At 38.9% G+C, this 16,718-nt stretch overlaps 3 protein-coding genes across 3 annotated transcripts in view; 2 read left to right on the forward strand and 1 right to left on the reverse strand.

Moving 5' to 3' along the window:
* The first annotated feature begins 1,370 nt into the window (after positions 1 to 1,370).
* Positions 1,371 to 5,062, forward strand: LOC122654457 (zinc finger CCCH domain-containing protein 48-like). The gene is made up of 9 exons (XM_043848555.1): positions 1,371 to 1,883; positions 1,995 to 2,090; positions 2,243 to 2,332; positions 2,505 to 2,606; positions 2,825 to 2,971; positions 3,457 to 3,576; positions 3,875 to 3,934; positions 4,564 to 4,661; positions 4,816 to 5,062. The coding sequence occupies exons 1-9, from the start codon at positions 1,371 to 1,373 to the stop codon at positions 4,973 to 4,975; spliced, it is 1,386 nt and encodes a 461-aa protein (XP_043704490.1). The 3' UTR covers positions 4,976 to 5,062.
* Positions 5,063 to 10,889: 5,827 nt separating this feature from the next.
* LOC122669748 (uncharacterized protein At4g22758) lies at positions 10,890 to 12,904 on the reverse strand. Its single transcript, XM_043866598.1, has 4 exons — positions 12,518 to 12,904; positions 12,159 to 12,366; positions 11,105 to 11,209; positions 10,890 to 11,071 (listed from the first exon to the last, which is right to left on the reverse strand). Exons 1-4 carry the CDS (start codon positions 12,839 to 12,841, stop codon positions 10,890 to 10,892), a joined length of 819 nt encoding a protein of 272 aa, XP_043722533.1. The 5' UTR covers positions 12,842 to 12,904.
* A 2,439-nt stretch (positions 12,905 to 15,343) lies between these two features.
* The window catches only part of LOC122669732 (methylsterol monooxygenase 1-2-like), a 49,529-nt gene continuing 48,154 nt past the window's right edge, over positions 15,344 to 16,718 (forward strand). Inside the window, exon 1 of the mRNA XM_043866585.1 lies at positions 15,344 to 15,382. The gene's annotated coding sequence lies outside the window, so the exon portion shown is untranslated. The remainder of the gene's footprint in view (positions 15,383 to 16,718) is intronic.

The raw sequence follows: 16,718 nt of genomic DNA on the forward strand, positions 1-16,718 counted from the left end.
ATATATGTTAAATTCTAACATTTTTTAGTTCTACTAATTAATTATTGGGAGAACGTTCTCTGTGCCGCAATGCAGGCTGTGTCCAGGCACATGGGCCTACCACTCAGGGGGTAGGGTGGTCATTGTGCCCACCTACATGTGCCTGCTCAGCTTGCTCTGCGGCACAGAGAACAGTGCCCTTTAATTATTTTAAAAAGCAGGGTATTATGCATAAATATTCAAAACACATAGATAGATCTTTAATTAGGCCTCACCCCAGGCGAGGTACATGTAAATTTCCCTAAGAATTTTTTTAATTTCTTATCAACCAATTTCGGCACCATAACTGACTTGTCTTCCAAGTATCACCTACGTCAGCAATCCCTGTCTCAGAAGGGCAAATTAATTCTGTCCGATAGCGTCGCCTACGTCAGCGATCCCCGTCTCAAGTCTCACTCCTCCTCAATGAGGATGTGAAAAGACACGGATAGAGAATCAGTAAGGGAGAGATCGGAACTGTCCATTTTAAAGATACGAAATCCACGGCCTAAATACTAACTTTGCCAAAGGATGGCCTACGTCAGCGATCCCCGTCTCACTCCTACTCTTGTGAATAGACACGGATAGAGAACCACTAAGGGAGAGATCGGGGCTGTCCATTTTGAAGATACGAAATCCACGGCCTAAATACTAACTTTACATGTAAATCCCAATTGGATCCTTCCCCCCTTCCCAAGGAACCCACCCACCACATATTATATATACACACCTACGTTTGCTTCAGTTCCAAGCAGAAAATCGGAAGGCTCTGCAACTGATTAGGTTGTCTTCTAGTTGTTGAAAATTGAAGCGCTTGGATTGTGAAGAAAAGCGACTTTATCAGGGAAGATCCATCGTTGCTTAGCGGTTGGGGATTATTTTGGTTTTCGATTGACACAGGTTTGGTACTTTTACTTTTCATCTCAAGCCGCGTCGTCTTCTATTTTCGATTTTCTCTCGAGGCATCATCATCAGTCAATAATCTAAGGGAGAATCGAAGAATGCTCTCATTTATTCGCTTGATGATGATCGAATCTACAAACACTGCTTCCTTGCTTTATGGTCTTTGTTATCGTCCCTCTTGTGAGCTCCGGAACGACTTGTCGGTCTCCGTCTCTGTTCTCCATCTTCTGAGGGGTTTTAGGGTTTTACCTTCGTCTACTTATTTTTGGAATGTAGGCGAAGGAGATCGTCTGTCGTTCTCTACTATTGGACTGAAGGAGCAGATATCATAGTTTTTATTGATTGATCGATTGATTGATGGGGATTTCTTCGACTTCATTGATGTTTGTCTTTGATTCTGAAGTTAGTGTGTTTGTATATTTGTTTTCTAGTCGTGAATCGTTATAGATATGGCTATTGCTGTCGACTCTGCCCCGAGGGATGGAAATAAGGGTGTGTTTAATCGTCGCATTGGGGCTGCAGCTCATAAACCCAACAAGGTCTGCTATTTCTGGCGGTCTGGGAGTTGTAACAGGAATCCCTGCCCCTTTCTTCACAGAGAATTGCCACCACCGCCCAGTATCAATGGAAACGCTTCGAAGCGGCCTCAAGTGGGGTCGGCCAATAACCGGAATTTTACTCGTCCTTCTTCCTTGTCACGGAGACCTGATCCTAACCTCCGGTTGGTTAGCAACACCTGGGTTAGGAATCAAGGTGACGGATCGGCAACTGTTCCTCGCAAGACGCAAGACAAAAATCATGGTGACGGATTGGCTATTGTTCCTCGTAAAACAACGAAAGACAAAATCTGCCATTATTGGCTCGCGGGAAACTGCAGTTATGGAGACGAGTGCAAATATCTACACTCTTGGTTTCTTTGCGATTGTTTTACATTATTGAAGCAGCTTGAAGGACACCAGAAGGTATTCCTTTTGATCGTAGTTTGTTTTTGCCTTATATTATTAGGACTAAGCTTTTGGTTAATGTATTATGTTGTCAGTTGTTGCACTAATCCAGTGAAGCTTGTTGAACAGGTTATTACCGGAGTTGCTCTTCCCTCTGGTTCTGATAAACTTTACTCTGGAAGCGAAGATCAATCTGTACGTGTTTGGGACTGTCATACTGGGCAGGTGATTATCATCATTTCATTTTTAGCTTTATCTATTGTTATCTTTTTGATTAGTCTCTATCTGTATTTATCTATGTATATCTATCTGTCTACCTATCGTAATTTATCCTAAGCTCTCTCTTATGTGACATCACAAGTGATTGTTTTGTTTAGTGTGCTGCTGTGATCAATTTGGATGGTGAAATTGGATGTATGATGAGTGAGGGGCCGTGGCTTTTTATTGGAATTCCAAATGCTGTCAAGGTGAAAACCGAGGGTTTTATATTTTTTGCCCTTGTCTTTCTTTTATCATTTTGAAGTATGGAGAGAAATTTGGATATATATTCTTTAATTACTACTGTTAGCTTAAAGTAGCTTGAGTTGAGAAATACCTTGCCTCTTGCTTAATTTATGGCTTGAAATGGTTATATTACAGGTGTGGAACACCCAAACTGCGTCTGAAGTTAATCTTAGTGGACCAGTTGGACAAGTGTATTCCCTTGCTGAGGGAAATGAGATACTTTTTGCTGGAACCCAGGTAACTCTTTTGGCACAATAAACTTATGTTCTTATCCTCTCTGTTGATGAGCTTCAAGTTGTTGGGAAAAGATGAACACTTTCAGTTGTGCTAATGACTTTCAACGCCACCCACCCCCTTTTGATGTCTAACTATGGAAACCGAAGATCAAAAAACAAAATTTCCCTGCATATGGTTTGACTCTGACAGATATTAATCCTTCCATTTATTTTCTTCAGGATGGTAAAATACTGGCATGGAAAATTGATGCTAAAAACAACTGCTTTCTACCAACTGCATCACTTGAGGGTCACAGACTTGCTGTTGTTTCATTAGTTGTTGGAGCTGGTAGGCTGTACTCTGGTTCAATGGACCATACAATAAGAGTAAGTTAGTGTGGAAACCATCACTTTTCTACCCTGAAAGGATGCAAATATTGCAAATGTTTGATAGTTTATTCAATATTGTGAATTTTCCCCGAGTCTGTTGTAGGTGCTATAGAGATATTTTATTGAGAGGTATTATGTACTGTGGAGTCTTTTCGTTAATTTTCAAATTCATGCCCTGTTCTTATATGCAATAAATAGGCAAATAGCACTCGTCCTGGCAATGTAGTTTCTTTTACCTTGAATTACATGGTTTAGCTTTTGCATTAGACATCTTGCTTATCATCTTGGCCAACCGGGAATCCTTGATACTGAATCAATGAGAATCTTATTTTGATCGGTTATTCTCGTTTTTCTCTAATAGATATATATAAATATATATGCAGACAAACACACATTTTTGCTCTTTCTTTGCTGACTTTTAATATTTCTTGGTAGGCATGTTAAAACTAATCTTTCGTATAAACTGTTGAACTTACTTTCAGGCATGGGACCTCAAGACTTTACAATGTATCCATACTCTGACAGGCCATACATCGGTTGTGACGTCTGTTCTTTGTTGGGACGAGTATCTATTGTCATGTTCACTTGACAAAACAATAAAGGTTTGTTACATTTTGGAAATTTTTTAAGGGATTGAGTTCCCTGTCCAGCTGTGTATTGTACACTAGCGCCTCCCTATGTCTATCTCTCTCCCCCCACAATAGGGGCAGATTTGTCATTTCATAGGAGGGAGGAGAGAGTTAGACACATAGGGAGGTTCTAACGTATGCTACACATCCTGGCAGTGTTCTTTTCCCCTTTTTTTAGTTAATATTGGCATGTCTTTCCTTTCAATGAGTAGCTATTTATGGTTGTGCATGCAATGGAGCGCTATTAACTGTTTCTCCCATATTTGTGCAGGCGTGGGCTGCTACAGAAAGTGGCAATTTGGAAGTAATACATACACACAATGAAGAAAATGTATGTCATTTGTGGAACCTTGTTTTAACTTTTATATTTTAGCTTTTGTTGCTCAACCGACTTTTTATATTGAGATCTTCTTGGGTTTGGTTCTCTTTTATTTTTTTGAACAGTAGTTCTCATCTGGAAAAAACATGTTTCGGTATTTCTATCAAGTGTTCCTGTAAGCCTAGACATTGTAATTTAAAATAATCACCCATTTTTTTGGGAGGGGGTTGTTCTTTGGAACTTCTTGGCACTCCACAGGGGTTCTTTTGAACTTCATGGCCTCATCAGAAGGTCAGGACTCGGGGGTTGTCAGTTGCCAAGATTTTGGAGTTTGATGTAGATGTTTACTTGTGGACATCTTTCTGGATCTAGATAGCATATTAATGGGCTACATTGTAACTAGGTTCCATAATATCTTTTCCTTTATGGTTGTTTTAGAGAAGAGTTAGTTTGTACACCATTGGAGTTGGGTTCCTAAGCATGGGGCTGTGAATGGTTTGATATGGGTGGATCTTTATTTCAATCTGTTGATATAACCATTTGTTATCTGAATAATTGATATGGGTAATCAGATATCTGATTCACATTTTTGCAGTTCAATGAGAATGTTTATTGATGTGTTTTTTTTTTTTGCATTACAGGGTGTGCTCACCCTCTGTGGAGTGAATGATGCACAAGCGAAACCTGTCCTGATGTGTTCGTGTAATGACAATACTATTCGCATTTATGATCTCCCATCGTAAGTGTTACAACCCTCAGCATATCTTCTTTTGTTTGAAGATGCATCTGCTTTATGATTTTTTTCTCTTCCCTCTCCCTTTTTCCGTTGATAAATTATAGTAGTTGTTTTTTTGCCTGCAAACTACTGAAACTCCATGTTTCATGTGTTTTAGATTCAGTGAAAGGGGGAGAATATTCTCAAGAGAGGAGGTTCGGGCAATACAAATAGCTCCAGGTGGGCTTGGTGGGCCTGGGCTTTTCTTTACTGGTGATGGAACTGGCGAACTCAGAGTCTGGAAATGGGTCATCGAGCCACCAAACCCACCACAGTAACCACCTGATTGGAATCAACAGTAGCATTATTTGTGGAAGTCTTGTAAATATTTTTTGGGCACAATTCTTATGCCATATTTTCTGATTTGGATTGCTTCCTCTGCTGATGGCCATGCCGAAGGTGGAGAAGTGATCTGAATTTTGTTTCTGTAATCAGCCGTCCAGGAATGCCTAGGCGTTAATGCTGTTATTTTTTCTTTTTTTCCATTAATTGAATATATTGCTGAGTTTTAGCAAAGAAAATGCAGGTTTTTTGTACTGCATAACACCTTCCCAATTGGAAGTTTTATGCCTCTGAGATCAACCTGATCTAAAATGTATAAATTCAGCTTGAGCAAAAAAGCCCTGAATTTTTTGTATCTTAATTTGTTTCCCTTTTTCATTTTCTCCTGTATTTTTTTGGGGTCAGTGGACAGTTTCAGGGGACTTCTGTAAATAAAGAGAATCAGATTGTTAACTGATTTTTATGTGCATGGAATATTTTGAAGATGTGATTTATCAATTCTTATCTTCAGACATAAAAAAAAAAAAAACAAAGAAGTGTGTTTCCCATCTAGAAATTAAATGGTTCAAAAATCAGCATGAATGACGATTCTAATAAGCTATATCATTTAGTTGACTTCTCAATCAGTTTTAATTTGCCACAAAGGAGAATTTATAATTGATTTTTAGTAATTTAATTAGGAGATGATGTAGACTATTGCCAACTAAGCTATGTCTATGGGGTTAATAATCAACTTTGAAAAACTCCACCATCTCTCCCTCTTATTTATACTCTCTCTTCCTTTCTTTTTCTTAAAATTTCACTGTGGGACTAAAATTCAGTGCTTTCTTTTAGTCCTTTTTCTCCTCTCTTGGAGCAAAAGTAGTTCCCCCTCCTCCCCACCCCCACATTGAAAATTTAAAGAATGAATAGTAAATGGGATGCTTATAAATAAAGCTAGACATCCCAAACCACTTTCATTATTTTTTTGTTTTATTATTAGTAAGCTAACTAAATGGTTTAACGAGAGGGTCAGGCCTAGGCTGAAATATCTCAGCTGGGGGTGTAAAGTTTGGCCTTGTCGGCTTGAGACCGCCTTGAGCCCGAACATGGTCAGGGCTGGATTTTTTAATCCTGAGGGCTGGTTAGGGTTGAAATTTTTAGGCCCGGGGTCAGGTCGGGTTGGGCCAGGGTTGAGACCTTGGGCTAAGCCCATCCTGGCCCAGTCCTCTGTTAGGTTATGCTTTACAATTTATTGATTACATTTTGCAAATTTTGTTTAATATCTAATTATCTATTGGTTTATCAAAAAAAAAGACTACTTATCTATTGAACAAAGAAATATTTAAAATTTAAAGAGGGCCAAGTTTGTTAACATAGAAAAAAGTCTAATAGTCAATTGAATATGAAACCATGGTTCTAAGAATTGGTATCGTATCACTCGTTACGGTTTTGCAAGTCATCGATATAGTATTGGTAGCACGGTACGGACAAGGGGTGAAATGGTCAGAAAATTCATTTTTTAAGTAGATTCAAGGATAATTTTGTCCGATACAGTTGATCCAAGCTGATACCATATCGGTATCGTATCGGTTTTGCAAGTTACCGATACCCGTTCTAATACTGTGCACTAAAACCATGTATGATTCAAACCAATACCCAATTGCATGAGACTAGTCAATCGGGCCCAACTAGGCCCTAATAAAAATCAGGGTTAATCAAGGCCAACCCGGCCCGATCAGGGTCAATCAGGGTCAGGCTGGGCTAGGCTGAGGCTGACAAGGTTGGATCTAGGCTAAGATATCTCAGCCCAACCTAGGGCTGGTTGGGCTTGTGTTGAGCTAAGAGGACTCAGGGTTAGGCTAAGGTTTTAAAAATCCAGGCCCAACCTTGGGTTGTCAAAAACCCGGCCAGACCAGCCTTGTTGCATCCCTAACTTTATTGATGAGAGTGGGTATCTCTTTGTTATGAATTGGACTACTATCCTCAATTTGGAGAAGAGGAAATTTTGTAAGAAAGTTTAAGTTGTTGTGTCACTATAGACTATAGTCCAGTAAAGTGTTAGGGAAATGAGACGAAGAGATGTAATGAGAGAAGTTCCATCACTTCTATGTTACCGAATACATTTTTAAATTACAGAGATACTTCTGTGGAATATAGGAAAAAAAAAATTTGACCTAGAAATACTTTAATGTAATCGAAACGTTATCAAATAAGCCAAAAGTTTACATCATCATTTAACCATGGATTCTTATCATACAATGCCAAGTGTTAAAAGAATTCTTTCGAGGTTGTTAGGAAAATCATTTCAGCAAATAATACCAATGAAAAACATGAGGAATAACCTTCATATGTGGTGTGCTACAGACACCTAATTTTGTCATCGTGTAGGGTGCCCACGACAATGATGAATGTGTGTTTTTGAACCTAAGAAATGTTCTATCTTTAAGTTTAGGAGATTCCCCACAATCTCGATGACATTGGAAATCATACAAGTAAAATGATCAAAATGTCCTAAAGAGTAAATAGATTAACATAAAGTTAAAAGTTTCAAAGTCCACCCAAATGTCTAATGTTGATGTTTTTGGATTTTTGTTTTGAATGGTGAGTCATTGGCCTTTGGACAATCCTAGGAGCAACTGATCGCATCACATGTTATATTTCGAAGGCAAAAAAAAAAAAAATTAATATAATAAGACAAAATCATAATGAAAGAGTATCAAAGCTGCTCCCATTAGTCTCTACAACGTCAAGTGCTGTGAATCTTGGATCTGCCTCCTCTCCAGGGAGTTCAGTGCCTAGGGGGCATCCAACGGCTAGGCTGTACCACATACATCTCGATGCAAATCCAATCAACCATTGGGATGTGTGCTACACAGCCCAATGACTGGATACCCCCTATGCACTCTCTAGGCGTTGGGCTCCCTGGAGAGGAGTTCTATTCATGAATCATTTCCAATGAGAGCATTGCCGCCATTATGTGTCTTGGTGACAAGGTATGTAGCTATCTACAAAGCATCCAAATATGTATCAAAATAATGTAAAATGTGTAAAAAAACTGGTTTATTTCGGTTTTAACCACAGTTGGAAAATCGGGTTTTCTTACTCGACTCATCTTTCAGCCACATTCTTTTAAACTTTAATATAATAAATATGTATAAATTTAAAAAAATAGAAAGATTACAGAAAAAAAAATATGGAAAAGAATCAGATAAAATAATGAATCACATATCAATGCATTTTGAATTTATACCGTTGAACAAGAGAAGAGAGTCAAATATTTGAGGGTGTCTTACTGTTTAGAATATGGATTTACTATTTTACTGAACTCAAATTCTATGTGAACCGACTTTATGGTTTTTTAAAAGATGACTAAATTCGTCGAGTTTGTCATGACTCGGGTAAAAAATACTGTCTTATTTGACTCGGATGATTTATGACCTAGTCTAGTCATTTTTTACCCTAATTTAGTCTACACAATTTTTTACTAGGTTTTTCAAAATTTTGGCTTGATTCAAGCGACTCGCCTTAATCAAAACCCGATTTTCCAACAATGTGCAAACACATATTTGTTTCTTAAAAAAATAAAAATAAATAAAACACATAACAATGGCAAAACTCATCAGCTACTAACCATAACTGTAAGCTACCCTTACATTTAGCTTGACTGTTTGACCCTTCTAAACACGCAAAATCATGAGTACGATTTTCATTCACCTCACCCGATACAAAGACAAATGTCACCCCCCCCATTTCCTGGGAAAGATTTTTGCGTTTCCTTGCCGACAATGCCACCCCTAGTCTGTCCCACTTAAATGTGTAAATATAATTTGGGGTAATGTTTTCTGTACCGCAGCGCAGCCTGCGCCTAGGCACATAGGGGTAGGCATAATGATCAATTTGCCTCTTGCACAGGCTGCGCTGCAGTACAGAGAACTTTGTCCCATTTATTTTTACAGGTCTCATGTCAGGATAAAAATCCTCTCCACCACAAGATCATCTTACGCCATGTGTCGAATTGCCTGACTAAAGAATTGGAAAGGATTTTTATCTCTCATGTTACCCCCACTACCCTTTCTGTTTTTTCTGATTGCCTAGCTGCTGTAAATACCCTTGTAGGCAAGCCTTCTTGTTTAGATTGTGCTAGTAATTTATTTGTGGAGGATACTACTCTGTTAATTTCCAGTTTAGAGTCTATACTTTAGACTCTGTTGTGTTCTTACCTCCGGGAACATAGAAGCTCATTTGCTCGCAAATGGTGTTTTGCGCTTTGGTTTATCGTGGTCTTGGTGGGGAACTCCTCTGCTGTTCAATCAAGTTGTACCCGGTAAGAGGTTTTCCTCCTATCTCTTTGCTTAATGAAATCACTAGTTTCCTTGTCCATAAAAAAAAAAATTCTAAGGACTAAAAAAATACACAATAGTACACTGTGCAACTCCACGGCAACGTGCATCTCTCTCTCAAAAAACATGTGAGAACCATTGGAGAAGCAACTGCAAACGTAGAAGTGAGGAAAGCAGCACAAAAAATTTGGTGAAAATCCTCAATCGTATACTCCCTCGCCCCTCGGTAGCATAGTTAGCTTTACCACAAATAAAAAATAAAATGTTAGTAAAAATGAAACAGTTAAAAAAATAGAAATGGACGGTACAGGTTTTAAATGGTGTAAAATTTTGAACAACACAGCAAAAAAATCGAAAACAAAGAGTATGTGTTTTAAATGTGTAGATTTCAAAAAAAATTAAGAAAAAAAGAAGAAGCAATATACTCATAAATACTAGAATTATTATTTGAATACCTACATATAATGATCCAAAACAACTATAACATCCAATATTAATGCATATATATTCCAAAATCCATTATAAGTTTCAATACATATCATTCAATATCATCCAAAATACAATTCCAAATTCATACACCTTTAAAATTAAAAAAACATTTCCAAAGTCTTATTGAAGAATAGGACTTCGCTATGGTGTTATTCATTATTGTCAACACAACCAACACACTCTCAAAATGATGCATGTTCAGTTCAAATTGGGAGTCATCGTTTTAGAAACCCTTTTAGCAAATGCATTGTATTGTAACTCATATTTGGGATTCGTACATTGAACATGAGCTAAAAGTGATAGCATGAGAAGTATACCCATTTGAGTTTACTTTAAGTCGACGAAAGATTCAGATCGATCAGAGTTCGATAGAGAGAGATATGATCAGTTAAGTAAGTTATTGTTAAAAAATACCAAAAAACCAAGAATGTATTTTAAATGCATTTAAAACGGGAATGCTTGTCGTTTGGAGTTTTTATCCATATGTTTGGAAAACAAGCAGCAAAATGCGTTTAAAACAATAAAAAAAAAACGAGAACATATTTAAAACAGTTTTAAATGCGTTTTTGCTAACTATGCTCGGGAGTCAGTATTGCTATTTTTATTGACATTTTCTCAAGCTTTCTCAGATGCGCTCACAGCTCACCTCATCTGAGATGGATTTCCCCTTGATATATCGTAACGTTCGGAATGCAAAAAAATAAGTTACAGCAAGCAATGCATTTTGTATATAGGAATAGGGTTAAGATTAAACCCATTAGATTCAAATTTCTTCATTGAATCAATTTCCCCTTCTCAACTATAACTCCAATCTTTTATGGCTTTACAAATAGAGATGGATAGCCCTGCTGCTTGCATTGAAGGAGCTGATCAGGTATTGCTTCAAACGAATCCACTGTCCATATATCATAGCAAAAGGGTTGCACACTAATTGCTTCCATCTCATGGATCTAATTTTTCAATTCTCCCACACACACACAGAGAGAGAGAGAGAGAGAGAGAGTACAACCAAACATTAATTGATCGATATTTACATATATGAGATGAACAAATAATTTAAGCATTTGGTTTAGCAGACAATGAGACGAGTGGATTGGGGCTATTCGCAATGCACGCAACCCATCAACTTCCAGAGCTTACGCGTTCTTCTAACTATCTTGTGCATCTTTCGAACAATGAAGTTTTGGGAGAATATTATTAATGGAGGAGACGCAATCGCTGGATTTCCAGTGTTCGCTCTCACTGAAACAACTTGTGCCATCACAGCAGTAGTAGTAGAAGAAGAAGAAGAACAGAAAGCCGTTCTTGAAGACACTACACCACCATCAGAGTTAAAACTGCTTTCTCTGCTGAAGCTGCTCTTTCGAAGGTAGAAGCTTCTACTCCCAGCCTCTCCAATTGTTTGCGCCTTGTCAAGACCTGATCAAGATCGATCAAGGAAGCCATCAATTCGGCAATCCAGTGACTCAAAAGGAAAGGAACAGGACCTTCACAAGTACTCAGGGAATGTACGTGTCCCCATCAGACCACTAACAATGGCATCCTAATTGATTCCAATTCTTCAAGAATTCATGTACCATATTATATTCCTCTACTTGGTTAAAAAAAAGTTCAGTAATGGTTACTTAGTGGTACACTTGTACGGTTAAATGCAAAAGATAGTGAGGTTTGATGCGGACCATAATCTTTTTCTTTTTTTTTTCTTTGTTTTTTTTGAAAAGGAGGTTCCGGTCTTCGGCTGACTAAATCCCCCAGGACTCATGTACGATCCCACAACATACACGAACCAGAAGATACTAGGAGGCCATGTTCACCAGGGAGTTTCCTCTTAGGAGGGTGGCCCCAAGGGGGCAGGCGGAATAAAATTCAGGACCTTCAGTTTTCTTAGACCTCGTCCCTTGCCAATTGCGCTGCCCTGGACCATAATCATTTATCTTTCTACTCCGTAGCTTACCATGTATGATCACAGTGGAATTCTGGTGTTTGGGATTTACTATTTTCATGAGGGTGGAATCCAATTCCCAGATATATAAAAAGAAGATTCTACGCAATCAATTTGTTTGGTACTTGACGGATACGTTAAAATCTCCGGAGCTAATGAAACGCGTTAAATTAAACCTTTTAACTTATCTCATATCAAGATGACCCAATCTAAGTGCCCATACACTAAAATGGCCACCATTGGGTACATAATACAATCTAAACCATTAGATTAGAACCCTCTTCCCCAACCAAACGGCTAAAGGAAGACCAGACATTGGAGATGTCTGGATTCTGTAAATCAATCAATCATTCATGGAAGAAGAAGGAAGTAGATAGATGGATGGATGGGATGATTCATGGAAGAACAGAGTAAAGAGGAACTTACGGTCAAGGCTGAAGTAGGACTGATGCAACTGGAAGGAGGAAGCTGCGTCGCGATCCAGATGAGGGGTTCTTCGTTCCTCCCTGTACTTGTCAACCACCAACCTTATCGTCTCCTCCACGCTCGATCCTAACTTCACCATCGTCCTCAGCGGCCCTGGACTTCCCTCCACCGTCACCGTCACCACCACTTTCGCATCCTTACTGTATACCTGTATACACACACACACACACACACACACACACACACACAACATCAGAACCCAAATTTCTCTAAACTTTGATCCTAAAAGCAAAAGATCGACTTCAAATCAGGGGGAAAAAAGAAAAAAAGAAGAGGAAAGGTGTATTTTATTCTCTTACATCGGCAGAACGTGGAGACGGAGATGGAGTCGGAGAAACAAACGGAGGTGTGAAGATGTCCATACAAGTCTGAGGGCGGAAGAGGAGGAGAGCATCGGTTTTGGGTATATGAGTTTCGTAGTCGTCGTTGTTGTTGTCGCCCAAGAAAAGTCTGAAAGTGTAAAGGATCGGCTCCGAATGGCATCGCTGGAGGATATTTATGGGCTTTGGGGGTTTTGATCTTCTGGGCGTCGGGGTTCGCCGGCGAAACGATAGCGTGGGTTTCGGTAGTCTACTCTTCCGGTGTGTGGCCGGAGCTCGTCGCCTGAAACTTCTATCTGACATAGACAAGAGATTCACTTTCTTTGCTGAGAGAGAGAAAGGGAGAAAGGAACGAAGGAGGAAGGAAGTTTCTTGCGAATGGGTTAGTTGGTGGTTGCGTGGGAATGGTGTTTTTCTATTTCTATTTCTAACTGTTGTTTTTGTCTTTTTCCATTTGGATATACAGTTCTCGCGTTTAATTGGTGGTCAGATTTGTAAGGGAAAGCATTTGTAAATCTATCAAATTCCATAATTGCCATTTCCACGTGTCAATAATCACTCCATCCGTCCCTCGTGAAGAGCATTCAGCCATTCATACCATGCCCACCATGCATGGATGATGGATGGGTAACCCACTATCCCGTAGCATATAGAGGGCCAAGGGTGCATTTCGTCAATTCATCCATACCGAGATGCCATGCACATACATGGACTTTCACTAGCCAAACAATGACTCTCTTACTTCTGTTCGTGGGTTTGCGTGTTTGACTAGTTGCTTTGGTTGTTGGACTTGGAAGCGTCTGTGACGCAAGTGGCCCTAGTAGTTGAACCCAAACACACGAAGCCAAGTTTGGCTTGGAAGCCAAACCTTGTAGTTTTTTTTTGGTAAAAAACCAAACCTTGTATTCATTTGAGAGAGATGAAAATTCAGTAGAGCCATATATTTAGGGTTCATGTACTCTGTGTCACAGGGTTCATGTACTCTGTGTCACAGCGCAGGCTGCGCTCAGACACATGGGTCTGCCATTTAGGGGGTAGAATGGTCATTGCACCCACCCTCATGTGTCTAAGTGCAGCCTACGTCCCCCGGCACAAAGAACATTCTCTCATATTATTAGAGGTGTCAATTGGTCAGTTCTGAGTTATCGATTCAATTAATTTTTTTAACAAATTCACTTTTAAGGGGTCAAGAATCAAGATCAGAACTAGACCAATAAGTTAATCGGTTTCAAACTTGAGATCCAGAACTATTAACTAATGGGTGAGCTGGTTCTGATTCCTAGACGGTTCCAATTAGTTCAAATTTTTTTTAAAAAAAGACCATCCCTTTCAAGACAATAATTTTCTCCCAAACAGTTTCATGGTGAGACTTGTCTAATGGTGACCCTAATCCTTTAAAAATGAGAAACATGGCAAATATATAGTAGTTGTGATAAACCCATCTCTTTCATTTGAAAGTCTTAATCCATTTATCGACATCTATATAAAGGTTCACAAATCATGATCTAAAAAGTTCATTCAAATCCTCCAAATTTCTCGTATTATGCATGAAATTAAAAAAAAAAATTGATGTGGAGTTGTTTTGACTTTTTCGAGCAATCTTTTTGAGACCTTTATCTTATGTAGAGGGGATATTTGATCACAATCTAACACTTAATAATTCATAATTCAGTTAGGCGAAAGTTTTCCTTCACTAATTAAACAAAAGTCTCAAAAAGATTACATAATCATCTGATTCCATTAAATTTGGCATCGATGGCGGGAATTGAAGATGCCATAAAATGAATTGAATCAAAGAGTGGGTCCAACCAATGCCTTGATAATCCAAGGACTTTTCTTTAAAAATGCAAAGATTGCAATGCCAAGAAGAAAAAAGAAGAAGAAATCAAATTAATTCTCTCTCCAGATACATTTATGGTAAAATATTTACAAACCCTCCATTAACGCACCATCGACTCTTCAATGTGATGCAGACACCAAAATCTCCATGGTAAATGTTCTAACAACACCCAATTGTCGGGTCGAAGCCTCAATTTGATGCTGGCACTAGAGCGCCATACAGGTCTTAAAAGTGTGTTAACTGTATGTCAAACTACGGTCCATGGGATCATTATGGTTCACCATGGCAAACCAATATACTACAAAATTAGGGTGTTGCACGCCCTGGGTTATCCCATGGTGTCCCATTTAAATTTTAGGGTTTCCCATGGTTGCCCATGGGTACCCTGGTTCATCCCTGTTAGGGTTTCTCCTTTCCTCATGTGTCCCACGCAATTATGGAACGCATTGGGGACAGAGAAAATCATCTCTAGTCCATCACATGGCAAGAGGGATCCATCTCATACTCGAATGCGCAGCGGAAATAAATCGATTCGAGTTTCTTTCGCATCCCATAAATATTAATAATTAATAACTGAAGGAATCAATCAAGAATTGCTAACCTGGTGAGCCTCAAGTGTTGCTCCTCCAACAGACAATGGTTCTTCCTCCAGTGAGCGCTCCAAGCAAACAGATCTGAACCTCCAATGGTGCTACCAAGGTTCTTCAAGCAAATCCCAGATACTCTCAATTTCTTCAGCATAGATCTAGGGTTTCTCAAACCCTAACTCTCAAACACAGAAGAGAGAAACTAGAAGAAGAAGGAGAGAGATCACAAGAGGGAGAGAGAGAGACCAAAACGTAGGAGAGAGGGGGCCAGGCTGAAACGCAGAGCACTCTGTGCCCCCTCTACGTTTTGGTCCCCTTTTGTAGAGGCAGGGTTTTATTAAAAACCCTGATGGATTACTTTAATCCCAGTGAGAGTCTTACTCTCTCTCTCTCTCTCTCTCTCTCTCTCTCAGTTTGATAGTTCTATTTAAATTTAGAGTGTTTAAAAAAGATGAAGAAGCAGAATCTAATAGGGAAAGTATTAATTAGTTGTTTTATTTAATATTTATAGATAATTACAATTAGCACCATATCCATTAATTAAATAAAGAACCAATTAAAATAGCAAATTCCAAATAATTCCCTATATGATAACAATTTATCATATACAACCCCCCCACTAATCAACACAATCATTATGGAATCTAGGGCATGTACACATGTACTGTTAGACCCCAATCCATAGTACATGTCCATAGAAGAGCGTCTGTGTATCTGATCGGGTCCCGCAAAACTCGATAAAACACTTTGTTCAAATAATTATATATAATCTATCATTTTATGTAAAATAGATTTTTCCAAAACCATTTCCAAAATGGCACTGGATCCAGATTCTGATCCGACCACAGACAGTCTCAACCTTGGTGTTCCCCTAATCGGGCAGTGGTAACCATGTTGGATAACACCTTCACTCACAAAGTGTTCACGCATTCCCAGAACACCGGTTTTGACTCGCTTGAGTCTCAGTCATTGATGAACCAAAGGATGCGATCACATTTTGCAGCGACAGGGTTCCTCAGGCAAAGGGTGTCGGTGACACATGTCTATCCCTTGCTACATCTGGCAGTAATATATGAGGGAGTCGACAAAGTAGATTCTTCGCCAATGCACACATCAAACATGTGAGCACTTGCATTCGTACCCTGACATCACATGTCTAGGCATACCCAATGCGACGACTATATGATAAGGGTGCCCAGCCCAAACCCTAGTCGTGACTACCATTTTAATTAAAACTTACGGACACACAATGCTCAAAAAATTTATATCGCATGTGATAATATTAAACTAAAATGTATAAAAGTTCAATACAAAGGTGAACCGAGTTGAATCGGATCAAACCGGGTTTGATGGACACACACTTGTCCAACATTAACAACACCAAATTGCCGACTGCCAGTAGCCAATAACGCCTCTTTTGAGATGCTCCCATCTTGCCATTGAAGGACTGCAAAGATCTTCAATTTGATTTTGAATGATGCATCATTGCATCTGATAGTACTGTTGGAGAGGAACCCCAACAGGTTCTTTTAAGGAAAAAAACAGAAATCATTTACAACTAGGGAAAAGAAAATAAAAAATAAATGTAAAGACTAGTTTGATTAATTTGTGAATCCCTTCCTTTGTTTTGAATTTCTGTTTTTTATAGGTATCCTTGGCAGTTCAGGTGGTTTTCTGTAGTTATCAGGTAGTTTCATAACTACCCACTTCTTTGGGAATTGATTATAACCACAATGTGATCGTTCGTCGGTCA

This window comes from Telopea speciosissima, chromosome 1 (assembly GCF_018873765.1).
Source record: "Telopea speciosissima isolate NSW1024214 ecotype Mountain lineage chromosome 1, Tspe_v1, whole genome shotgun sequence".
Taxonomy (NCBI): Eukaryota; Viridiplantae; Streptophyta; class Magnoliopsida; order Proteales; family Proteaceae; genus Telopea; species Telopea speciosissima.